The 23759-nt window shown below is 52.9% G+C and overlaps 11 protein-coding genes across 11 annotated transcripts; 6 read left to right on the top strand and 5 right to left on the bottom strand.

Annotated features, from left to right (window-relative positions):
• Window positions 1–1436: 1436 nt before the first annotated feature.
• Window positions 1437–2730, top strand: J4E85_001575 (uncharacterized protein; the record flags this gene model as incomplete). The annotated part of the gene is made up of 5 exons (XM_051465860.1): window positions 1437–1732; window positions 1793–1811; window positions 1870–2378; window positions 2450–2628; window positions 2687–2730. 5 exons carry the CDS (start codon window positions 1437–1439, stop codon window positions 2728–2730), a joined length of 1047 nt encoding a protein of 348 aa, XP_051330417.1.
• A 543-nt stretch (window positions 2731–3273) lies between these two features.
• Window positions 3274–4083, bottom strand: J4E85_001574 (uncharacterized protein; the record flags this gene model as incomplete). The annotated part of the gene is made up of 3 exons (XM_051465859.1): window positions 3274–3634; window positions 3687–3993; window positions 4044–4083. The coding sequence occupies 3 exons, from the start codon at window positions 4081–4083 to the stop codon at window positions 3274–3276; spliced, it is 708 nt and encodes a 235-aa protein (XP_051330416.1).
• A 1216-nt stretch (window positions 4084–5299) lies between these two features.
• Window positions 5300–6854, bottom strand: BNA4 (kynurenine 3-monooxygenase, mitochondrial precursor; the record flags this gene model as incomplete). Its single annotated transcript, XM_051465858.1, has 3 exons — window positions 5300–6427; window positions 6477–6691; window positions 6749–6854. 3 exons carry the CDS (start codon window positions 6852–6854, stop codon window positions 5300–5302), a joined length of 1449 nt encoding a protein of 482 aa, XP_051330415.1.
• A 500-nt stretch (window positions 6855–7354) lies between these two features.
• On the top strand, window positions 7355–8727 carry J4E85_001572 (uncharacterized protein; the record flags this gene model as incomplete). The annotated part of the gene is made up of 4 exons (XM_051465857.1): window positions 7355–7489; window positions 7545–7946; window positions 7996–8542; window positions 8594–8727. The coding sequence occupies 4 exons, from the start codon at window positions 7355–7357 to the stop codon at window positions 8725–8727; spliced, it is 1218 nt and encodes a 405-aa protein (XP_051330414.1).
• Window positions 8728–9385: 658 nt separating this feature from the next.
• On the top strand, window positions 9386–9997 carry ERV14 (COPII-coated vesicle protein; the record flags this gene model as incomplete). Its single annotated transcript, XM_051465856.1, has 4 exons — window positions 9386–9486; window positions 9577–9732; window positions 9788–9854; window positions 9905–9997. 4 exons carry the CDS (start codon window positions 9386–9388, stop codon window positions 9995–9997), a joined length of 417 nt encoding a protein of 138 aa, XP_051330413.1.
• Window positions 9998–10502: 505 nt separating this feature from the next.
• On the top strand, window positions 10503–11870 carry J4E85_001570 (uncharacterized protein; the record flags this gene model as incomplete). The annotated part of the gene is made up of 1 exon (XM_051465855.1): window positions 10503–11870. One exon carries the CDS (start codon window positions 10503–10505, stop codon window positions 11868–11870), a length of 1368 nt encoding a protein of 455 aa, XP_051330412.1.
• Window positions 11871–13396: 1526 nt separating this feature from the next.
• Window positions 13397–13687, top strand: J4E85_001569 (uncharacterized protein; the record flags this gene model as incomplete). The annotated part of the gene is made up of 2 exons (XM_051465854.1): window positions 13397–13475; window positions 13533–13687. 2 exons carry the CDS (start codon window positions 13397–13399, stop codon window positions 13685–13687), a joined length of 234 nt encoding a protein of 77 aa, XP_051330411.1.
• Window positions 13688–14099: 412 nt separating this feature from the next.
• On the bottom strand, window positions 14100–15461 carry J4E85_001568 (uncharacterized protein; the record flags this gene model as incomplete). Its single annotated transcript, XM_051465853.1, has 2 exons — window positions 14100–14658; window positions 14713–15461. The coding sequence occupies 2 exons, from the start codon at window positions 15459–15461 to the stop codon at window positions 14100–14102; spliced, it is 1308 nt and encodes a 435-aa protein (XP_051330410.1).
• Window positions 15462–16748: 1287 nt separating this feature from the next.
• Window positions 16749–17407, bottom strand: J4E85_001567 (uncharacterized protein; the record flags this gene model as incomplete). The annotated part of the gene is made up of 2 exons (XM_051465852.1): window positions 16749–17092; window positions 17203–17407. 2 exons carry the CDS (start codon window positions 17405–17407, stop codon window positions 16749–16751), a joined length of 549 nt encoding a protein of 182 aa, XP_051330409.1.
• Window positions 17408–19202: 1795 nt separating this feature from the next.
• J4E85_001566 (uncharacterized protein) lies at window positions 19203–20260 on the bottom strand (the record flags this gene model as incomplete). The annotated part of the gene is made up of 4 exons (XM_051465851.1): window positions 19203–19518; window positions 19566–19930; window positions 19980–20071; window positions 20119–20260. The coding sequence occupies 4 exons, from the start codon at window positions 20258–20260 to the stop codon at window positions 19203–19205; spliced, it is 915 nt and encodes a 304-aa protein (XP_051330408.1).
• Window positions 20261–21424: 1164 nt separating this feature from the next.
• Window positions 21425–23201, top strand: J4E85_001565 (uncharacterized protein; the record flags this gene model as incomplete). Its single annotated transcript, XM_051465850.1, has 2 exons — window positions 21425–21709; window positions 21765–23201. The coding sequence occupies 2 exons, from the start codon at window positions 21425–21427 to the stop codon at window positions 23199–23201; spliced, it is 1722 nt and encodes a 573-aa protein (XP_051330407.1).
• Window positions 23202–23759: the final 558 nt, after the last annotated feature.

The following is a 23759-nucleotide window of genomic DNA, read 5'->3' as shown; positions in this document are numbered from 1 at the left end:
GGAAGAGGAATAGTGTGGTGTCTGCGGATGATTTTCCACGCGACGCTGAAAGCGTTGGTGCCTGCTCCGTAGCAAGGCGCCAAGCGAAAGCGCCCCGCAGACTTCGCCAAACCTTGCTTCGACGACCTCAACCATCCGCAAGCCAGCGATGACGCGCCACTCGAGACCGCCGATGCCATCTATGAATGCAAGTTGTCTGAAACATCCTGCATCGGGACACAAGTCAGTCCAAACACCTCTTGCGTCACCCATTGATGCATGATCCGTCTACACGATCTAGTACAGTACAGAGGTGCTAGCAGCGGAACCAGTGGCCTGCCGCATTCTTCTGAGTTCATGGCATATAGTATGTTCAATTCGAGTGCCAGATCATGCTGGGTAAGGCTCAGCCTCTCGAGCCCATCGCCACGCCTCTTCACCATACTGGCATCGATGTCCCACCGAAGCTGCTGGCAGTGCCATGGAGGCCCAAAAGTGCCTCCCACACGACCCAGCTTCATCGACGTGGGGTTCCAAATCCTTCCCTGTTTCGGTCAGCCTCACCGCGAACTCAGCGACTATCCTTTATAAGGACTTAAAGCTGCGGAGCGTGCAAAGCGCGCCTGCCTCGTAGGCGGTCTGGGCCAGCAGCGGCTGACTGACTTTGGCTTTTGAGCGATGATGCTGATGATCATCCCACGCCTGAGCCTTCTCGAAATGGAACGCTTGAGACTCTGTCGTTGAGTGCGAGAAGCACGGTTTCACGCCGATGGCGAGTATAAACTGAGAGCGATGATATCCACAGTTAGGCGCGCTCTACACGACCCTAGAATTCCTGCAATATTCTCCAAACTTTACCTGGAGATGGCATCATGTCTTCCTGATTTCGCTACATCTAGTTAGCTAGAAGGGTTCCACGCTCACTACACTGCTAGCATACACATCATACGGGTAGAAGCCAAGTGTCTTGGAGCATGCAGCATATGGGCGCTTTACCTCCAATGTCACGGGCACAATATCTTGGGCGGCAAACCAAGAGGTTGCATCCGCACCTCCGGGCTTTTCCATGGTCAGATCCGCAGCCTGATTCGACAGCGGGCGTAATAAGCTGTAATGACCTGTTCAGTGCACATTCCAGAGTTCACCATTCTTTGGGTCGTCATACGAAGTGGGTAGACAATTTGAGCTGCAAAGCTTTCTAGCCCAATCATTATACCACCTTAGATTAACCCCATATTTTGCAGCAACGATCGATCAGGATTTCCCCGTGGTCCGGCAGTTGTCCTCGTGGACATCACTAATCAGGCGAATACTTCGGCGGTCTCGTTATAAGAGAGGTTATTAGGAGACATGGTTGAAGCCTCGATCTTTGTGCCTCTACATTCATCATCACTCATTTCCTCCAGCATCAAGTACATTCTCGAGAGTCAAAGACTACATCACGACCACTAGTCACGATGCAGTGGGCTACCATCCTCGCTGCAGCCACGGCCCTTGCAGGCCATGCCACTGCGCAGAACATGCTGCGATTTGCCTGCTCACAGCTTGTCGTCGAGCGAACAGACCCCCTCGTCAACCCGGGCGTCAAGTACACACCGCATCTTCATCAGATCGTCGGAGGTGACGCTTTCAACGTCACGATGGACCCTTCAAACGATATCGCGCAGATGTCTAAGTGCACTTCCTGCAGCTTTGTCCAGGACAAGTCGAATTATTGGACCGCCGTCATGTTCTTCAAAGCAAAGAACGGAACGTGAGTACCTATAACACTACGTATACATTGGGTGTGAAACATGCGCTGACCTCCTTCTAGGTACATTCGCGTGCCTCAGGTATGTAACGTCTTAGCAGACGCATCACAATCGAGAAAGTCACTAACCCCAAGTCAAGATCGGAAACGGTGGACCACAAGGAAAGCTCATCAATGACGGCGGTCTCGACGTCTACTACATCCCCAGCGGAAAGACCACTGCCTTCAAGAAGGGCTTCCGCATGCTTGCCGGCTCGGCCACCAATACCGACCCCAGCAAGGTCAAGCTCTCCAACATCTGCCATCGCTGCTGGACCTCTCCCTCTGAGAGTACCTTCGTTGGCGGTGCGCCTTGCTCAGGCTCCGACACTGTCGCCATTCCCAAAGACCCCAAGTGCAAGCTCATCCGTCAGACCATCATCTTCCCCACCTGCTGGGATGGCAAGAACCTCGACTCGCCAGACCATCAGGCGCATGTCGCTTATGGCCAGGGCGCTGGTGCTAATGGTGGCGGCGCTTGTCCTTCTACCCATCCCGTCAAGCTCCCTCAGATCATGTACGAGCTCATGTGGGATGTCAACAAGTTCGCCGACAAGAGCTTGTGGCCCACCGATGGCAGCGACCCATTCGTATACAGCATGAACATCGGGTAAGTCTTCCAGTCATCTCCATATAGACTCCTTGTTGGTAGACGAACACATCACTGACTTCTCTCTTCAGTGGCTCTGCCGCGCATGGCGACTACGTCTTCGGTTGGGAAGGCGACTCCCTCCAAAAGGCTATGGACAACAACTGCAACCTCAACACCGCCTGCCCCAAGGCCGGTCTTACCGTTCAGCAGCCCGCGCAATACAATGCTTGCAAGAAGAAGCAGCAAGCTCCCGAGGATGTTGACGGCTGTAAGTCTTACTTGTTCGCTACACAACCATGCAATATGTAGCTAACATGTACAAATAGGGCTCAAGGAGATGCCGCTCGGTGACATGGCCATCAAGGCATAGACGCTGGCTGCCGCCGTATGGCTATCATAGCTACTGTCGCGCATTGGCTGTCAAGACCTTCGTTAGTCAAAGTTGTTAGGTGTGGTGCTTTTAGCTTAGCACTCGTTTGGCATTACGTTGTGTAATCTTTTAGATCGCAGAAGAGAATTCACGTGCGCGTTACGTGGCGAATATCATGCTTTTCGAAATGCCGTCCATGATGCTACTGATTACTAAAGACCATACGTGTTTCTCCACCGACTATCTCCCGCTTTGTCATGAATGACAGGAGATATCATCATCGGTGTGACACAGTCAGCTTATCTTCGAGCACTGAAGATACCGGAATCACAACCTTGGCTTTTCGTGTGCGGACTTGGGGTCGTACGCCATGTCACTGCCTCGTTGATCGCTTCGCGTGCTTTTAGGCATATACACACAGCAGCACCCATAATTCTCGAGGAGAGACGAAATTTTACCATTCTATAGTATGTACTCCACGAAAATCCCAACACTATCTACAAGCCCTCTCTCAAGCCCACCACCTTCGCCCTAAATCCGCCTCTACATCATCTCCGTAGCATTCCCCATCCCACCCGTACTCGCAACCCCATTCCGAGCCAACAATGCCTCAAAGTTCTGATTCGCACCCGCAGTAAAGTCATGCGTAATGTAGTTATACACATCATGCACAGGAATCGATGCGCTAGTCGAAGACGGGTTCGACACTTTGCTCTGCGAGCACGCGAAACCAAAGCGCTTGCTACTGCTGTTGGGGTCGATGCGCACGGCACCGGAGGAACCGGTGTAAGTCGTGCAGCCGGTGCATTTTACGGTGAATTGCCAATGCGTGTTGTTGGACTTGTTGCCGGTTGTGAGGGGCGTGTAGGTTGCTGAGGTGTATTGTTGGGGTGTGGAGTGGCCACTATGGTGGGTGTTAGTATCTTCGCGGTTGCCATTGGGGTGGTACGACTTACGTGGCCCATCGCGATGACACGGTTGGTTTTTGGCCATTGGGATATGATACTGTAAGGGGGTTGCGGATCATGCTTCCGCCCCATGCGAGACCAACCCAGCCGAGAACGTTGGGCGCGACGACTTGAAGAACAATGTCGTATGGTTGGCCCGCTGGCACATTGGCGGGTTGCGCTATGCGGTAGATGATGTTCGACGAGAGTGTCGCGGCCGCTTTGGTCTCAGAGAAAGTGAAGCCAGTTTCTGAGTCTACGTAGCTCACGGCACGGGGGGCTAGATGTTGCGACTCTGATGTAGGCCAGCCTTGAGCTACATGGTGTCAGTTGAAAGCGCTGTTCGTGTTGAATTGCGATACTCACCGAGGCTAGCTAGAGCCGCAAGACCAAAGGCAAAGCGCATCTTGGTCAATTATCAATCTTTCAGGCTACGCGTAGTTGTCCAGCAGCGCTATCGCAAAGCACGCAGAATTGGAAGGTAAAAAGGGAACGAAAAATATTCTACGTGTGACAAGGAAGTCCTGGAGAAACAAGATACCTTAATAAAACCAATACACACTCGCCAAGATGCCGCGCCTGAGATCCATCCACTCGAGGCCCACAGTGTAAAGTACAAAGCGGCGATATACAAGCACGCGTGCAAGATAGACTAGAATAGAACCCGCCTTATCCAGGTTAACACCTTACTGCCACGCGTGACTGACTTCATCACAACCCGGATGTGAGGTTCAAAGGCTTCTGGAATGTGGGCCAACATCCACAGGAATGCTTCCGATTACTACTCCAAGCCAGCCTCGAACTCTCTTTGGTGGCTGTGACCATGCGAATACGGAAGATACGCTGTTTGTGGAAGGTCGCAAAGGGAGGAAGGATGGCGTTTTGTTGGCTGTGAGAGGTTCGTGTATTTACCCGCATAGTGTGTATAAAGAGGATAGATGGGTTTGTGTATCGACCAAGTGGAGATGTGTTGCCACGTCCCAGGCATCATCAATGCGATCGTGTAGAAGTTTACAACCCCGGATTAGCAGCAGCGGATTATGCAAAACGAAAAAAGCGCTGATAGTCTACGTTGCGAAAGCTAGAAAATAGAAGCAATGCTTGCAGAAATGCATGAGTGGAGTTATACTGATTCTGAATCGCATCGACATCATATACCCCAGATGTAACATGTCGAAGACGGATGCTAGTGCAAGCGAGCGCCACTGCATGCATCTCACTCCGAATCGCTTCCCCACATCTCGCTTGTGGGGCAAGACATCCACGCGAAGTTCACGTGGCTAGTCGCGTGTGCGCGGCCAAGCCTGTCATACTATGGCATCCTCGTAAATGGCGAGGGGTTGTCGAGATTGGTACCCGCTTTGTAGGATTCAAAAGACACGACTAAAGCAGTGGCCGATGTGCCATCAACACTTCCGCCGACATCGAAGTCTGGAAAGTAGAGTAAGATTCTGGAAGGATGGGAGAGTTGTGCGAGGGATGGTGAGCTATATCGCTTGCTTGAGTTCGCTTTCTGCGCGATGTTGATGAATGTTGTTTTAGATGAAAGCGTACAGTATCGTAGGAACATGTGATATTACAGCTCGGGCGCCAGTCTCGGTTCAAGATATTCCCAGCAACGCTCAGCCTTCTGTGAGCTTTTGCATCTTCTGCGCAACGACGCAGATCGACCTCATGATGCCCATTTTCGCGTGTTGTGCGCCACCAGATCGCGCGAACCAGAAAGCGGTACCAGCAACAGAAGCCAGCACCAGACCGGCCACGCCGTTGAGGATCTTGGCCTGCCTCTGTGCCGCTTGCTGAACCTCGGAGTATCGCATGTTGCTGAATGTGACTCGTGAATACTGTGTGGCCCAGCCAATGCTCGGAACGTAGATGTAGAGTTGCTCCTCCACCCACTTTCGCAGTAGATATAGCGGCTTCTTGACGTCGCTTGCCATCTCGCGATAGTTCCCGTCGGCAAGATCGTTGATGGTGTGTGCGTCAGGAGTGCGCTCCTTGGTGTATTCGTCTAGTGCCTTTGATCGATCGTTGGGATACCTGTCGATGAAATCGAAAAGAACGCGGACGTCTTCCAGTCCAGCATTCATTCCTTGGCCGTAGAATGGTACCATGGCATGGGCCGCATCTCCTAAGATAACGCCAGAATCTCCGTAGTGATATGGTGTACACTTGATCGATATCAAGGGCAAGTGCTGGTTAGATGTGTACTGCTTGCGGAGATCGTCTTCGGTGATGAGTTCAGGAACCACGCCGGGGAACTTCTCATTGAAGAACTCGACTACTTTTCCAGACGCGTCCAATTGCTCAAAGCCTTCCCTGGTCAAGAAAAGCGTTGATGTAAAAGTCTTGTCTAGGTTTGGAAGAGCGATGAACATAGATTCGTCCTGGGGCCAGATGTGTAGGTAGTTTGGAGGTATTCGGAATTCGCCGTCCGGTGTGGCTGGAACATTGAACTGGCACCAGAGTTTGTCGATGTACTCTTGCTGAAACGACATGGGCACAAACTTCATCAAGTGATATCGCACCGCCGAGTGTGCACCGTCGGCACCGATCATGAGATCGAAGTTGATTTCGAACTCGTCGCCCTGTTCTTCGGGAGACTTGGTACGATGCTCAAACCATGCGGTCTTCTTCCGGAAGTCTGCGCCGACCAACTTGTGATTGAACATGAGCTTGACGTTAGGCATGGCCTCTAGATGATCAAGTAAGGTCTTGTTCAAACCTGTCCGATCCATAGCCAACAAACTCTACACGAATTAGCATGAGATCAATAGCATGCGACCACACTGTACTTACTCTCCCTCTCGCATCATAGATCTGTGGCTGTCGAACATACTCTCCATTCTTCCTGATATGGATCATGCGACCATGCATGGGGAAGGTCTCTGCCAAGACTGCATCTGCAAGATCGGATAGTCCGGTCTTGCGAAGGGAGTGGATACCTCGCTCCGACAAAGCAAGATTGATAGATTTGGAGAAGTTTAACGGTGTGGTGTTGGGGTCTCGGAGATCTGGCTAGCGTTAGGTCACTCGCTAGCACCGAGATGGTTTACAGATCATTATCTCACCTGCTCTTAGCTCGTAGACATCCACTTCAAACCCGCGTACAGCTGCATAAAGCGCGGCCAAAGAGCCTACTGGCCCGGCTCCGACCACAACTACTTTCTGGGTCATGGTGGTAAGGAGGCAATGTGGAAAAGTTGGAGTAAAAAGATGATTGGTTTAATGGTCTGTGCTCAGAAGCGGCGTGGTGTGAGTTGAAGAGCAAGAGGAGGAAGGAAGAAAGAAAGGTGGAAATACATCGTCCGCAAACGAGGGAGACGCGAGACACGGGTGAAAATTATCAAACCATTACCAGGGATCCAAAGAGTCAGATATGATGGCAAAGTAGGGCAGATGATGCACGTCAAGACTGGAACGGGTAAGCGCGAGCTCTGGTTCAAGTTGGCTACTTAGTAATCGGTGATCGGCGGCCGGCGGCCTGGACCCCTGCACGAATTCCGACTTGACGATGCCGTGGGAAGAACGAAAGTCGCAGTCCACCACTTCCTCCGTGCGTAAACCGTTGCCTCGCACATATACGTTCGTTGCGCGCTGTACAGTCGAGTGTACGTGAATACCAGGCCACCTCCGCCTTGACCACACCCTCTACACGCCCTATACCACCGCACGCGATGGCCACAGACGCCCCGCGCAAGTGCGCAGGCAAAGACTGCGAGAACGATGCGAGTTCTCTCCAATGTCCGAACTGCCAGAAGCTCGGAAAAGAGAACTACTTCTGCTCGCAGGATTGTTTCAAGCGCAACTGGGTACATAGTGAGACTGCTCTTACACTGCAGACAAAACAATCTAACGGCCCTCTAGGCTGAGCACAAGAAGGAGCACAAGTCACAAAGTAGTATTCTCCAAAGTATCTTTACGCCGAAAGTAGTTTCTCACCCGGATCCAGCCACCGGCCACTACAACCCGTTCCCTACCTACTCGTACACCGGCGCTCTCAGACCCGTATACCCGCTCTCGCCGCGACGCGAAGTCCCGAAGCACATAAGACACCCAGACTACGCGAAGGATGGCATACCGCGCTCGGAGCAGGTGTTTGTCAACAGGAATAAGATCACGATTCTGAACAAGGAGGAGCAAGATGCGATGCGCAAGGTGTGTCGGTACGGGCGCGAGATTCTGGACATTGCAGGAAGAGCCGCAGTGCCTGGTGTCACCACTGACTACATCGACGAGCTCGTACATAAGGCTACTGTCGAGCGCGACGTAAGAACGACAAAGTTAGGGAATCAGAAAGTCTTGTTAACAGCAATAGTCTTACCCGTCGCCCCTCAACTACTGCCACTTCCCCAAGTCCGTATGCACGTCGCTGAACGAGGTCATTTGCCACGGCATTCCTGACCAGCGAGTACTCAAAGACGGCGACATTTTGAACATCGATATTTCCGTCTACCACGGCGGTTTCCACGCAGATCTGAACGAGACGTTTTACGTTGGAGACAAGGCTTTGGCAAACCCGGATGCTGTACGCGTTACGGAGACGGCGCGAGAGTGCTTACAAAAGGCCATCGAGATCGTCAAGCCAGGCACACTGTTCCGTGAATACGGAAACGTCATCGAGAAGCACGCAAAGAGCAAGAACTGCAGCGTCATCAGGACATACTGCGGGCACGGCGTCAACCAGCTCTTCCATTGCGCACCCAACGTTCCTCACTACGCGAAGAACAAGGCAGTTGGATCGGCAAAGCCCGGAATGTGCTTCACCATCGAGCCTATGATTAGTGTTGGTTCGCATAGGGACAAGACATGGCCAGACGAATGGACGAGTGTCACGCAGGATGGCTCTCTGACAGCGCAATTTGGTAAGCCCCGCAGATGCATCAATGTGTCCACTCATGACTAACACGCTACAGAACACACCCTACTCGTAACAGAGGATGGCGTGGAGGTCTTGACTGCAAGACTGCCAGATTCGCCAGGTGGTCCGGTACCGATGCCGGGAGCCACAAACGGTGAAACGAATGGCGAAGCGAAGGCAGCTGCTTGAGGATGATTGGACACTTGGGAATAACATAGCTATACGATACTTTCTTAGACTACGCATAGCATGGCTCAAGAGTACGAGGCTTTTGACATTGTTTTGGCTTTCATCAGCATTCGCGTGATGGCGGTTTGTAGTGATGTTCATGTTGTCAGTCATGTCTTGCACACCTCGTTTCGTTTCGACGAAACAATCCGGCCGTCTGTGAGATCACTAACCTTCGGTCAAGCTTCGGTCGGACGGTGTTGGCCCGCTCAACGCACACCTGCAAGCGAGGCGAATGACGCTAGTGGTGGTGCCTGCCCGCCGTCCAGGGAAGCAACTCGTGTCTCCGCCTCAACGTCATCCAAACATCTCTGCCCAACGCCCGCCAGAATTTGAGCGACCTCGCAATCGACGTTATTACTCAAGCTTCTACCGTCGCATCACCGTCGTGTAACCCCACCGCTCACCCACGTCATCACGACCTCTAGCCAGGCCCCGCGCACGAGCTAGCTTCCCGCGTTCTAGCTCGGCAGCCTGCAAACACACGACCGCATCCGAGTGCTGAACCTCTGTCGACCACCTGTCCATTCGTATCCAGGTGTCTACTGGCGACCTCGCTAGTCTATTTTAAACCTTCTATACGCCAAAGCCGTGCTACGCAGCACACGACACTCCCACAATGACTGGCGAAGCATGGTTGTACCTGTTGGCGGTGCTGATAAATGCCGTCAACCTGTTCCTACAAGTCTTCTTTACTATCATGTACAGCGATCTGGAGTGGTGAGTCAACCCCAGGCATGCAATGCCATTGCGTAGCAATCTACGCGATACGGCCCGTACCTTGATCGGCACATGCTAATTTTGCGCCAGTGACTACATCAACCCCATCGATCTCTGCAACCGCCTGAACACCTACATCATCCCCGAGGCCGCCGTTCACGCTTTCCTGACCTTCTTGTTCCTCATCAACGGATACTGGATCGCATTGATCCTGAACCTACCTCTGTTGGCATGGAACGGAAAGAAGTACGTAGCAGGGCCGGACTATACCAAGGGATAAGGACAATGCTTACAGTCACAGGATCTTTGAGAACCAGCATCTGTTGGACGCAACGGAGATCTTCAGGAAGCTCAATGTGCACAAGAAGGTACGATGAGAGGATACCGAGTATATGGCGATAGGCTAACAGCCACACAGGAATCCTTCATCAAGCTGGGCTTCCATCTGCTCATGTTTTTCTTCTACCTCTACAGCATGATAGTCGCCCTCATCCGCGACGAGTCTCACTAGGTGGAGACTGCGCCCATCGTCTTGGTCGTAGCTATATTCGCGGCTGTACTGATTACGGTGGGCTACGAAGACCGAATCCAGGGACGGCTGAAGATTAACGGATAGATACACTTGATATCCGGCTCGGGGAAGCGAGCCACGCGTGCGCATATTGCTAGCGGGAGGACATGATTGTTGGTTTAGGATAATGCGGGATACCTGGAGCGACAGGTTTGGGGATGGGAATTCACCCAAGAGGGATTAAACGAGTTATGGGGTATGATAGCGTTATGTTAGCCTTGTGTAAATGGACCATAGTTTTCACATGTAACTACGCAATGCATAGTCGGGTTGTGGTCCGTGCGCAGTAACCCACATTTTCTGGTGAGCTGGGAAGCTTCCATCCACAACTTCGCATGCGACACTCCGCGCTGACCACCTTCCAGCCTTGTCGAATCCCAATATCGACACTGTCTCCAGTTCTCACACACTACGCGACCCTCACCCAATCTCCACAACAGCTAGAATGCCCGCCGGCGGCTCGGGCAGGGTGCCAACTGGGTTCGCTGCAGAGACGTACATCAGCGACCACACCTTCCGCCAGGGTCAGCGCGCCATCGAGGGCGGCGACGGGTCGAAGAAAAGAAAGCGAGAGGGCAAGGGCGATTCGAGCGTCGTGACTGGCGCAGGCGCATACAAGGGACCATGGGCGAAGTATGAGGAAGAGAGGCCAGATGCTGCCTCAGACGACGAGTTCGGGTCGGACGTCGAGGTGGAAATAGTTTACGAGGAAGACGAGATTGTCGACAACGCTGCGCCCGCGCAAAAGAAGCTCGCCGGCACAGATTACCGCGATACCGAAGCCGAGGGCGAGACGAGCGAGTTTGTTGGCAGCCAGCAGTACGACTACCAGGGCCGGACGTATATGCATGTGCCCACAGATCTCGACATCAAACTCACCGGCGATTACGAGCCTAAAAACTTCATACCGAAGAAGCTCATCCACACCTACAAATACCACACCAAGTCGATCACTCAGGTTCGCTTCATGCCTGACAGCGGACATCTCCTACTGTCTGCCTCCGCCGATTCGAAGATTGCGCTATGGGACGTCTATCACCAACGCGAGCTCCTGCGAACATACTCTGGGCATACAAAGTCGGTTGTTGACATCGACTTCAACCCCAGCGGCACACAGTTCATATCGGCTAGTTACGATCGCTTCATGAAGCTATGGGACACAGAGACGGGAAAGTGCTTGAACAAGTTCACAACTGGCAAGACACCGCACGTGGTGCGCATCAACCCCAGCACACCACACGAGTTCTTGGCCGGTATGAGCGACAAGAAGATCCTACAGTACGACACAAGAAGCGGAGAGATGGTACAAGAATACGACCACCATCTGGGACCTGTCAACACAATCACCTTCTGCGACGAGAACCGCCGCTTCATCACCACATCAGACGACAAGTCCTTACGCGCGTGGGAATACGGCATTCCCGTACCTATCAAGTTCATCGCGGAACCCTACATGTTCTCCATGGTCCGCTCCTCACCCCACCCGTCAGGCAAATACGTTGCCTTCCAATCGTCCGACAACCAGATCACCGTCTACAGCTCCACCGACCGCTTCCGGCAGAACCGAAAGAAGAGCTACAGAGGGCACAATGTGGCTGGATATGCACCAGACGTGGCGATCAGTCCAGACGGGCAGTTCATTAGCTCGGGTGACAGTGGAGGTTTCTTGTGCTTCTGGGACTGGAAGACGTGCAAGATGTACCATAAGATTCCAGCGAGCGATGCGCCTGTACTGTCAGTACAGTGGCATCCGAGGGAGTCGAGCAAGGTGGTTGCTGGTGATCTGAATGGTGCTCTGAGATTGTATGATTAGACATGGAGGTTGTGGGAGCGGATATAGCGATACCCAATGCATTCGATACCAACTGATGACGATTTTGACTCATTGGCTGCCCATGTATGCCGGGCTCGATAAGCAGCCCAAGTCACACGTTGAAGATGCTATGCCTCCGACGGTTCACCGGCTCTGCGTTGGCATACTGGAAATTAACAATGTCCCTCGGCCCACCTTACTGCGCATGCGCAGCGTAGTTGGCGAGAAGTTCGGTCCTGGATTCTCCAGCGGTTCACCGGCTATGCGCTGGCAAACACCTGGACCATATGCGCAGTTGCGCAATCCAGAGCCGCGCAGTCGCCACAACTACCTGCTCTGAGTCAGTGCGGAATGTACACCCACGTGAACCGCGTGCAGCCTCGCGACAGCCTTGCTCGGATTGATGGCCTCCCGCTACGCAACAACCCCGCCATGCACCAGGACCCTTCCACTGCGCCTCCTACCCTACTCCACAACACCGCCTTTTGCCTTGACATTTCTGCCCTTTTTCCCATTCCATGCCCCTATCTTCATTATCGGACGCCGCCGATGAGCTCTTTTGCCGTTGCATCTCGGTGAATGCTTTGCAATGCTGCCTGCAATAGCTCCAGGCACCTACATTGCCCCCAGCCCCCACACCCCATCTTCTTTCGGTCAACCGGTGACCTTCTCGTTCACCAGTCCTGTCCGCTTTGTCATTATCCATTTCGGGGACCGCTGTCGCCTGGGGTGTCAGGCACGTCACTGGGTAACGCGTCTCTGACATATTTCCTGCTGCCTTTTCATAGGTTCGATTCGCTTGATGTGCCTTGCAGGAGAAGATGGCTGCAACGCGTACGCCCTTTGCGCCATGCGAGTCACCACCTCGACCCTTTCTAGCCGTGACCCGATCTTAGTCCACGCCGATTGAACTGGTTCCTTCGGTAAATCCGCACCCGCTCATGATGACTCTTGCTCTTGGCAGGTCAAATGGTGAACGGGAAGTGCAGCCTAATCGCTGATTCGCGCACACGCGTGTCCTGCCTCAGGACTTGTCCCGAGGTGAACATAGCCACGCGTGTGAATCATCGCAATCGCGCAGTCATTCACCTCGACCACGCGCCTAGTCCATCGATTCAGGCAACGGCGTTACATTGAGCGTTAGGAGAACTCCGATGGCGACAAAGAACAGTCAACGGTTGCGAGTGGTGAGTCTTGTAGGTTGGCGGCCTCAGGTACTGTCTGCCTGGAATAAATAGTCGCGGGTTGAGGTGGGTGGTTGCTTTCTTTCTTCTCTTCATCAGTCAATCGATCAATTATCTACAGTCATATCAAGCATCTTTCGAGAAGAGTCACAGCTGTCCTCTTGTTGGTCTTCAGTCAACAGTCTACCTCGGATTATCATCACGAAACGCCCTTGTCGGCTCGTATACACCCGATACAACTCTATTACCGTCTATCACACAACACACGCCGATCACTCATCTGATCTTCTCGAATCACAACTGGCATCCAAACGCCTCCAACACCCTCAACACCAATCAACCATGTCGTCCAGCTCATCTTACGGCTCCTACGGCCAGAGCAAGGGTGCCTACGCATCCCGTCCCTCGACATCCTCCACATGTACGTTGTCAACTCCTATCAGATCACCTCAAAGGCATAACTCTAACACACTTGCAGCCTACTCTGCCGCCTCATCGAGCCTATACACAAACTCCGGTAGCTCGTCACGCAGCAAATCATACAAGAACCCGCCAGTCATTCACAATGGAGGTGGAAAGATCAACGACCCGAACACGTCTACTTCCGCGCCAAACGGGGGATACTACAACTAGACGAGGCGATAGCCTTCTAGCGGCATGACTCATGCCGTGATGGAGATCACCTTGTCCTTTTGTGCAACTATTGCTTTCGTTGAGGTTTTTTATCGGCATGTTATGGCGTTCGGACTGGGGTTCACTGGTTACTAGATGGTCAAGGCTTCGGTGCTGAGGGCGTATAATACTGGCTTGCTTGCCGGTACTTGGTGTTGCCGATATTCGGGCCCACGTTTCTTATGTATTTGTTCTTGCTAGCGGGTCGAGGTCCTTTTATCGGGTCGCATCTCCCCTAATCATTCCCTTTGGTATGGTTTTCATCTAGCAGTTGTACAACAGATAGTCTAAGCAAGACATACACATGTTATCTCTTGACACATCTACCTCTGATGACATGACGATTCGCGTGAAGCCCCTACGATTCAGTCTACTACTGGCCAACAGCGCCATACCAACCCAACCCCAAAACGGCGCCTATGATAATCGCAACGGCAGGTGGCACACCAAACCAAGCCGTCTCCGCATATGCCAAAGCAGCCACCACTACCCACCACGGCTCATCTGCCAAACTCCTCCCATCACTGCTCTCCGGCGTCAAATAACCAATCTCCCAAAGCCTGTACACAGCCGTGAACACCAGTCCCACAGCAGTCGCGTTGATACCTCTTAGCAGACTAGCCACCCAAGCCTTGGTGCGCATAACCTGCCAGATAGACTGCACACCAACTGCGAGCACAACACCAGGGAAAAAGATGCCAATGAAACCAAGGAGGGCGCCTACGATGGTAGGCGTAGACGTAGGGGCAGAGGCGATGGCCAAAGCGCCAAGGTAAACCGCGAAGTTGAAGTTGGGGCCAGGGAAGGCTTGGATGATGGCGAGACCGAGGAGGAAGTCTCGGGGTGATACCCAGCCTGGGTCTACGACGTAGGAGCGGAGGAGGGGGATCACTACGGGCCCGCCGCCGAAGATTATGGTGCCGGCTAGATACCTGTGTGGTGTGAGATGAGAAGGGGAGGAGTGATTGGGTAGACAAGGTGCTTACATGTTGGAGAAAACATCGAAAGACCGGGTGCTGGATACTGTTCCACGGATGACCATGACGACGATGAAGGAGATCGAGAATCCCACGATAAGCGACATGCCAACCTTGACAGAGATGTTGTGAGTCTTAACATCAGCGACAGGCCCATTCGTCGAAGTCACATCATCAACAAGCGGATGTTCTCCAGCATGACTCCGACCCGCCTCTTCTTGCTCAGGCACAATGCGATCTGTCGAGCTGCCCGTGCCTACCCTCCTCTTCACAGCTTCCGGCCGCTGAAGTTCAATTGGTATGGTTTGCGTGGTAGCCGAAACTTCTTCCGCATCACCCTGTTCATTTCTCGCTCTCCTCCTCTTAGCAAGATACGCAGCTCTCATCTTACCCACGCGTCGTCCGAGCCAGATATCCCAGACCACCGTCGTCAGCCCACCAATAACAATTAACACAGGAAAGAACCACAGCGCATTATAGCACAATCCCGCACACGCACCAAATATGACCAAGATACGTGTTACACGGTCTTTGATAGCCTTCTCGGCTAGTTGAACAGCAGCCAATGCGACAATACCGACGGTACTGGCGTTCAAACCAGAGAGCAGGGCGTACACGATGGGGGGGAGGCGTTCGGGCATCTTTTGCACGCCGAGCGAGAGGCCGTACATGCCGATCGCGCCAGGGAGACTCCAGAGGAGGAAGGCGAAGATGGCGGAGACTATACCCGCGTGGAGGAGGGCGATGCAGAAGCACATTTTGGTGGAGGCGGGGCCAGGGAGCGCTTGGCAGATTGCGAAGAGTTCTTGATACTGGGGAGTTTTGTTAGATGCGCGGCATTCTGTTGTATAGGTAGTCGAGGAAGTGGCATATCTCTCCGTCTTCTCATCCGGTCCCAAGTAAATTTCCCAGCTCTTTCTCATGACTCAACTCATTGGTACTTCTACCGTTGAGCTTACTACTACGCATATGCATACGCATACTTACAGTCTGTTCATCCAACCACTTACTCCCACCCTGAAATCCCACTCCCTCCACAAACCTCCGATGCAGAATCTGAAAATGCACAGGCGGCCCTCCAAATGCAGTGAACCCTAGATCCCACATGCGAGTAAACACTTCGACGAGACGCCATTGTATCTTCTCGGTATTGGCTTGTAGATGGGCTGGAGGAGGAGCGGCGCGATGACTGCGCCGCCGGAGCGAACTTATGAGTGACTGGAGTGGCATTGGTAGTGATGGCTACCTCATGCGCGTTGTCGTGATGGGATGGTTGTGCTAATGGAAGGATGGACTATATCCTCGAGAGGAATTGAAGCTGGGCACACGCATCATGCACAGACAGACGCGCAGAAGCCAAGACACTCCAGTCGCGAAGAAGACGTGATGGACATCCATTGTCCAATCATTGCGCCCATGTGTTGCGACATCTGTGGCTTGCCTAGGTTCGTCGTAGCCAAGACATGGCGGTTGCGTTGGGGAAGACGCGTGCAGGCGAAGGCAAGTTTAGGCGGGTCTGTCACTTCGTGGTTGTGATTGGTCATGCAGGTGTCCACTAGCGTGAGGACAAACGTCCCGATTAGGCAGGTTCTGAAATCCGTCGATTGCAGCGCTCGTGAAGATACCATGGAGGCCTCGAGCGTCGTCGTGGTCTAGGTGACGTTGAAGTGAACAAATACTCTGTAAATTGTATGAAGTTTACCGATCATTCTTTTCACTACTCTAACATCAAAAAAGTGAGAGTAGCTCAAGTAGCACTAAACGCCTGCCGCCTATTGCAGCGCACCTAGGCAATGATCGGACGGCTTTGTCTACACTCCGTTCCTGTGGTTTTCAGCGTCCACACTGACTTTGCGACGTTTACGTCAACGCTCTAGATCTGTACAGATTCGATTGAAGTATGTATCTAACGATTGGCATGCTATCACAGCGATATTTCAAAGAAACAAGAAAATACCTAGGTATAGTATCTAGCGATTGGACAGTCCACCGGACCAAACACACCCCAGCTTTCAATCCACCATGATGATGATCCGTTTTCAGATCTAGCACTGAACGCTCCAGTTGTTCCACTCAAAGTCAGGCTGGATATCGCGATCCTGGTCCGTAGCCGTGTACGACATAGTGACCTCACCATCCTCACATTCATCAGCATCTGCGTGGAAGAAGATCTCGCAGCTACCCATTTCGGAGATGCGGAAACAGCCGTGCGGTTCCGCCATATCCTCACACTCTACATCGTCGTCCCCTTCGTTGAAGTCAGTAGAGGTGATACAGTCTTCTTCGAAGACCTCGAACTTCCAGGCCTTGATAAGCGCGGGAGCGAGGAGAAGAAGAGCGGTGGCGAGGGTGAACTTCATGTTTGCTGTTCGGGAGTTGGTGATTCGTTCTGGGTGTCTTCTGTGTTGGCCGATTGGGCGGCTTCTCGTAGTTCTTTTGCGTATCGAGGGTGGTAGATGATTTGGATGTGCTCGTTCTCCCACTCGACGACTGAGGTACCCTTGGTAGACAGGTGATACTTGACAAGAGAGCGTCTGAGTTGCGGCTCTTCGATCTTGTTGGGGATAACAAAGTACAAGTCTTGCTTCTTGTGGGGGTTGTAAAGAAGGTATTTAATGGGATGGGCAGAGTCGTCTTTCAAGTCGTAGACGTATTGCCGTCGGAGAGTGTCAATCCAATTGCCGTTTAGGTTACGTGTTGTCATTCTGAGAAGAAAGAAGAGACAATCGAGGTGGTATTTATGGTTTTCCGTTGGCTAAATGTTCCAGCCTCCGTTGTTCACCACCCCCGTCGTTGTCGTCTACAGGCGTCCTGTATGTTTCGTATTTGAACGTGTGATAGGCCCGGCCGTTCAGCAACAGTCGTTTGCTTGGCGACGTAGTCGTAGTCCTTCTGCTCGTCCTGCCTGGGTGGCAACCAGAATGACTCCAGTAAGCGATGGTGTTTCTGTCACTTCTACTGGCTCGAGCTGAAAGTTCGATGCGGTCTTGTGTCAGTCACGCCAGACGAGAGCGATGAACAGCTGAGAGTAAAGCAGCATATCCTTACAGGGCGACTTCTTAGGTGAGATACGAAGTCAACAACTAGACGATCGCAGCAGAAAGTTGACAAAATGCCGAAGTGACCTAGATGATAAAGACTTGGCTGCTAAGACAGCTCCATCTTCATGCATCAGTCTTGACATCACATGTTCCGCGATTGGTTCGGGACGAAGCGCTTCGGTTGCTGCTTACCTCATGCGGGGGCGGGAAATCCGTCGCTTCACCCAACGGAGAACGAGATCTGATGGTAGCATTACACATTCGGCGATTCTTGGCGCTAAGAAAGAGTTCGTACTGTGCCCGTCTGCTGAATCATCGTAGGATCACGCCCAGAATCAGCTAGATGGCAGGCAGGCGATGAACATGATAGGCCCAGGACCATGTAAGCGTACTGAAAGGGCTCAGGCATACTGAGACACTGGCTGAGTATGGTTAGAAGCTCGCTCTGAAAACAACGGCCGTAATGCTAAGCCAGTCAAAGCGTCAGAGTCTTCGTGTGGGCAAGCGATGATCGACGGGTTCTTGTTGGCAGCTCTCCAAGACTCAGTCAGACGGGGCACAGTGAGCTTGAGTATGACGTCTAGACATATTCTCTGGGCTTTGTGACAAAGCAAGAGAGAAGGAGAAGTCCTTCAATTGGCAGCATGATGTCCAAGGACCCGTAACGATCATATGGACAGCGTGGTCGGCATATTTCGGGGATTGGCCTAACATCGAGCTTGCACTGCGCTGTGTCGAGTTCGACGAGACGGAGAGTAGAGCTTGCTTCGCTTGAACGCTTCGAGATACCAGGTTCGACATACTACGCCCGCGGATAAAGTCCTTTGATTACTGTGACGAGACTGCGTGCCAACGTCCAGTGGCTCACACGCTTCCGCATGAGACGACTATCACTGCATATGCGTTAGTGATCTCACAACCTTAGAGCTCTTACACTTTTATATAGTTCTGGTTCGTGAAGTTAGTGTGCACTTGATGCACGGAAATGGTGGACGCTGCGATTAGCAATGTGAATGGGATTTCCCGAGCTGCGACGGCTGTGGAAAGCTGGCCGAGATAGACCGGTCCCGCTGCGCAATCGTTCATTCGAGATGACAGACACGTCATGAGGAAGGCTGTAACCAAGCCAATGCAGATAAGACTGACGGCTGCGCAAGTTGCGATGCAAATCATGTGGGAACCGGTGAGGTAAAGAGCGGAAGATCGGTTGCCCGCCTGTTGTGGAGCTTGTGGAGACGCTTGAGCTTCGCACTGGCACGGCCGCATCTCGCAACGACACCTCACACTCCCGAAAAGCTCTTTTAGAATTTCTTGATTCTTTACATACTCTCGAATGAATCCTCACATGATTCGTCGTGGTAAATCTCTATGATTCCCGACATGTTCCAGATGACCTTCTCAGATCTCCGTTCAACCCTTCCTCGTAAACGCCTTCGCTTGTCGCGCGGGAGCCGTAGCTCAAACATCGATCGCATCGACCGTAACGCCCTTGACCCAAGAATACTGCATAGCACGAGCGACCTCCAGAGCCGAGTCGTGCGAAGCCAAAGAACCCACCAAGTATAGACTGGCATCTAGCCCAGCAGTCACACCGCCAGTCGTGATGACGCGCATACCACCCAGGGGCATGGAAGCACGTCGAGCGATGGACTCGCGGCGGCGAGAGTCGCGCCAGGCGTTGCTGCCCTTGCGAGCGATCGACTTCCTACGAGCATGGCCCATGTTGGTGCCCTCGGGAGCGCTCGGCGGCTCACGCGACTTCTTGATGATGTACCTGTAATGGTGAGCGTTGCATGCCACCGCAATTCAAGTGCTACTTACGGGTTGTCGTCGGGGTTCTCGCCCAGGTCGAAGCGGGCGTTGTTCACGACGTACCGCTCCTCCATGACGTCTGTACGCTCCGACATGTCGCGTCTAGCCGCATCTTGACAGATGGTCTCGAGACGGACGTAGTAGTCTGGGTGGGTTGTAGCGGCAAGGCCCTCGAGCATGCCCTGCTGAGCGAGGAGCAGAGCACCGACGTCGATGGCGAGGATGGTGCGCTCTTTGCTAGGACTCTTCTCCTGGAGCTCGACGTACTTGGTGAGGAGGCCGAGAGGCTCGGACTTGTTCTTGAGGACCTCAAAGACACCCTCACCACCGGGGACAATGACGACATCAAAGTCCTCAAGCTCGTCGTTGGCGTCCTGAGATGGATGTCAGCGTAGGCTCCTTGCTTCTCGCGGGTATGCTTACATCGTAGTCCATGTCCGCTTTGATGGTGAGACCCTGGACGGACGTCATGGCAGCAGCAGTGCCGACGAATTGGCAGTTAAAGGCCTTGCTAGCTGTGGGGTGTCAACAAACATTCAATTGACTGAGCTTCTAGGCTTACACTTGTCCTTAGAGTCCTGGAGAGAGCGACTGAGGACCTCGAGCGGACCTGCCACGTCGAGCGTGTTGTAGCCTGGGAACAGGGCAAACAGCACCTTGACCTGCTCGACAGGGCCATCGGTGCTGTCAGCGATTGCACTCATTGTGAATGATGTGAAGTAGGATGTGAGTTGGAATGGATTGAGTAAGTTGTTGAAGTGAGCATGAAGTTGTTGGAGGAGAGAGCAGTAGGAAGGAGCGAAGCTGTCTCAGCTGAGAGGGGTAGCTACTATAGTCTCGTGCCCAAGCACCGCGTCACGTCTGTAGCTCTCCTTCCCCAGATATGCAACCCCGCTTAGCACGGACCGTTTGTCGCTGCAAGTAGTCTAGTCGGCGGGGCAAGAACGTCGATCGAAGCTCCCCGCGTGCTGACCCTTGCTGGCCTGTCTCGATCGCATGCGTCCCTAAAACAACCATGATAAACTATGAGATGAGTGATAAATAGTGCGAAGCTACTTAAAAACTAGGTGATTCGTGATTGATCCAGGAATCCAGCGCGAGGGCTAGATATAGCTCCGTTGGAATTCACTCAGACTGGCACGCACGGACCATGCGTTCACGAGCAGACCATCAACAAAGCACGACCATGCAACATGTCGCTGTCACGAGACATGAAGTTGAAGATAATTAATAGGTAACTCAGGCAGTCTGTGCAAATTGTCTGGCTCTCAGGATATGCCTAGAGACCGCACGCTAGAAAGCATACAAAGTAAGCTGAAACTCAATTGCTCGTTGCAGCTCGGGCCCGCTTAACTACCTAAGTACTGCTTCCTTTTGTCAGAGGCCAGATCGACGAAGCTTCTCAGCTGACAGAGTAACGCGCGCTTTAAAGCCTAGTCAGCCTTGCTTGCACGCGTTCCGTTGTATCTGACCCCAGCCAAGGATCCGACCCTTCCGAGGTCAGTAGGGTGGACTTTATATCTGAATTGACGCTTTCCACGTTTCGAAGCTCCTTCAAAAGAAGTGAGCTCATGATGAAGAGTAGAAAACATGAATGAATCACAGTCTACTGCTGTCCTATGAGGCTAGAATGATGGCGCAATAAAGTGGTTGCACCCCATACATGGAAAAGCTTAACAAGTGTCCAGTCTATATTAACCCAAAAACATGCAAAGTAAATGATCTGACGTCAACGTGAGCTCTAGGCCGATCACTCGTTTGCTTGGATGAGGTGGTTGCGAGGTACTGGAGATGTCTCGTGTGAGCGTGAATGGTGGACCCAGACGCACGGACGCGTGTGTTAGCGCGACATTGCCCCAAGTGACAGCATGGAACAAGTCAACCGCAACATGGCGGCACCAAAAGATTCCGACGCGTCGCTGGCGGCCGAGTTGAAGCAGACGTCCGCCCAGTCGCCTTCGACACCCACCGCGGCAGCATTGGCTAAGCAGCCTCCGCCCGAGACGAAAGAGAGCTTATGGCTGCGACGCCTGTCCATCCTCTCCTTTTGGGTGGTCGTGGTGTTTCTGGGCCTACCAATATGGCTGAAGACAACAGCCATCTACAGGGCAGAGCTGCCACTGCAGGACATGACGGACTGGGCTGAGGGCAAGGTAGAACCCTCCAAAGTATGACATCTTGTCGACAACACAGCTGACACCGCGGCAGGTCTGTAAGCCAGTCTTCCCTCTGCGCATCGCTGTAGAGGCCCCGATCCCTTCCACGGATGCGCAACATCTCCTCCGTACGACGCAACATGCCCTCGACGATATCAACGACTTCTCTGCCCACCACCTCCGACTTATGCTCGCCGATTCTCCCTCGCAGCAAAACGCCTCGCAACAAGTCATTGTCGATGGAACAAGCATCCAGAGCGATGACAAGGACGTGGCCCTGGTCATCCGACTGATACCTGTCGAGACGGGCACAACGCCACGGTCGCAGCTGCAGCCATATTCGCCAACGCTAGACGTGTACTACTCGCCAAACCAGATTCCATCGCAGTCGTCGACTGGCTCGAGTCTCGCTACATTCCTCGCTCAGGAACTACACAACATATTTGGGGAAGAGCAGGCGCAGTTGGCGCACGTGTTGTCGGCAACTTCTGGTGCACATGCTGCCAAAGTTAAGGCGCTTTCTCCAGAAACGTCCGCAGAGCTTCAGCGCCAGTCCACGCGCGCCCTGAAGTATGCTCCAACATACCACCTGACGTTCTCCTTGTTCAGTCCCTCCTACGCACCTTCCCAGTGGGACATCGAGACTGCTCTCCAGACGTACATGAGCCCCCTTCTTGACGCCTTCTCCGCCATCAGCAACTTTACCGTCGATACACAAGTGCAACTTTACGCAACATTCGCTCCGTCTGTTCGCCAGCCGGAGTACGATGAAGCTAAAAAGGCATGGACTCTCCGCAAGGAAGACCTTAGTGGGTTCGTGAACGCGGCTGAGTGGCCCCTTAGTCCCAGCATTGGCGAGGGGCCGACCGTCAACTTCATTCTGTATGTACCGGATCACACGCAGTCTCCGCTTCTGGTCAAGGAGAATGCAGGGAACAGCTGGTTAATTCCGCAATGGGGTGGTGTACACATACTGAACTTAGAGGGCGAGGCAGACACGCCGGCTGCTTTGACTGCTGAAATGCTCGCACCAGCGATGCACACATTCTCGAATCAGCTCATCTCGTTGTTCGGTCTGCCGCAGAGTCCGGCATCTTTGCCACTTCGCATCTCGACTCTTGAACGCGTCCGAGCTGCATCCCTTATCTTCTCAGCATCTTCCACGTTGGGAGCCTTAGCTCAAGTGTACCAGAAGCTTCCTTCTATCCCAGTACCCGATAACGTTGCCCAGTCTACGCAAGAGACGATTGCACATTTACAGCAAGCCTGCGACTTCCTTCGAGATGGCCGTTTCGCAAGCGCTCTGGAACACGCCCGTGCTGCAGAGGTGGAGGCCGAAAAAGCTTTCTTCGAGCGCTCCATGGTCGGACAGGTCTACTTCCCTGACGAACACAAGGTGGCTGTGTACCTACCCCTACTAGGGCCAGTTGCCGTCCCACTGATCATGGCTGCTTTGAAGGAGCTGAAAACAGTGCTAAAGCGAGGCTGAAAGCCACGTCGCTTGTCTTATCCCTAGTACGCCCTGTTGATTCCAGAGATCTTGGTACCCAATTCCCACCGGGTTATATCAATCGCTGACCATTGTCACATGTTTCGAAGTATGTTCCGAGGGAACCACAATACCATCCAGAGAGAGCCATGCAGTCGCTTCATGAGTCCTGTTTAGTAGTACAACAGTAGGCTCACGTTGATGGCACGCTATATTAGTCCGTCGGATGTGCACTACTGTACGAATGACCCGAATGATGCCCCGCTGCGGGGTAGCGTAGGGTGGAGCGAGCAACCTCTACCATCACTGGTTATGCGACTCATAGGTTCAATATCAACAAGTCCACGTCCTTAATGTTCGCCCTGCTCGATTGTCTCATGTCCGGTACCTTTCATTGGTCTTTCCTATCCGTATAGCCCCTGAACGTACTCGGGCGGTGGCTTACGTCCACCACAACTAGTTACATACCTCCACTACTGATGTCTGGATTCGGCTTAGTATGTGTGATGCTGGAGGCGGGACATTGATACCCTCGGTACATAGCGCAACTTCTATAAG

The sequence above is a fragment of the Alternaria conjuncta genome (assembly GCF_024043145.1).
Source record: "Alternaria conjuncta strain BMP 0040 chromosome Unknown scaffold_2, whole genome shotgun sequence".
NCBI classification, from domain to species: Eukaryota; Fungi; Ascomycota; class Dothideomycetes; order Pleosporales; family Pleosporaceae; genus Alternaria; species Alternaria conjuncta.
This window is presented reverse-complemented; position numbering and strand designations above follow the sequence as displayed.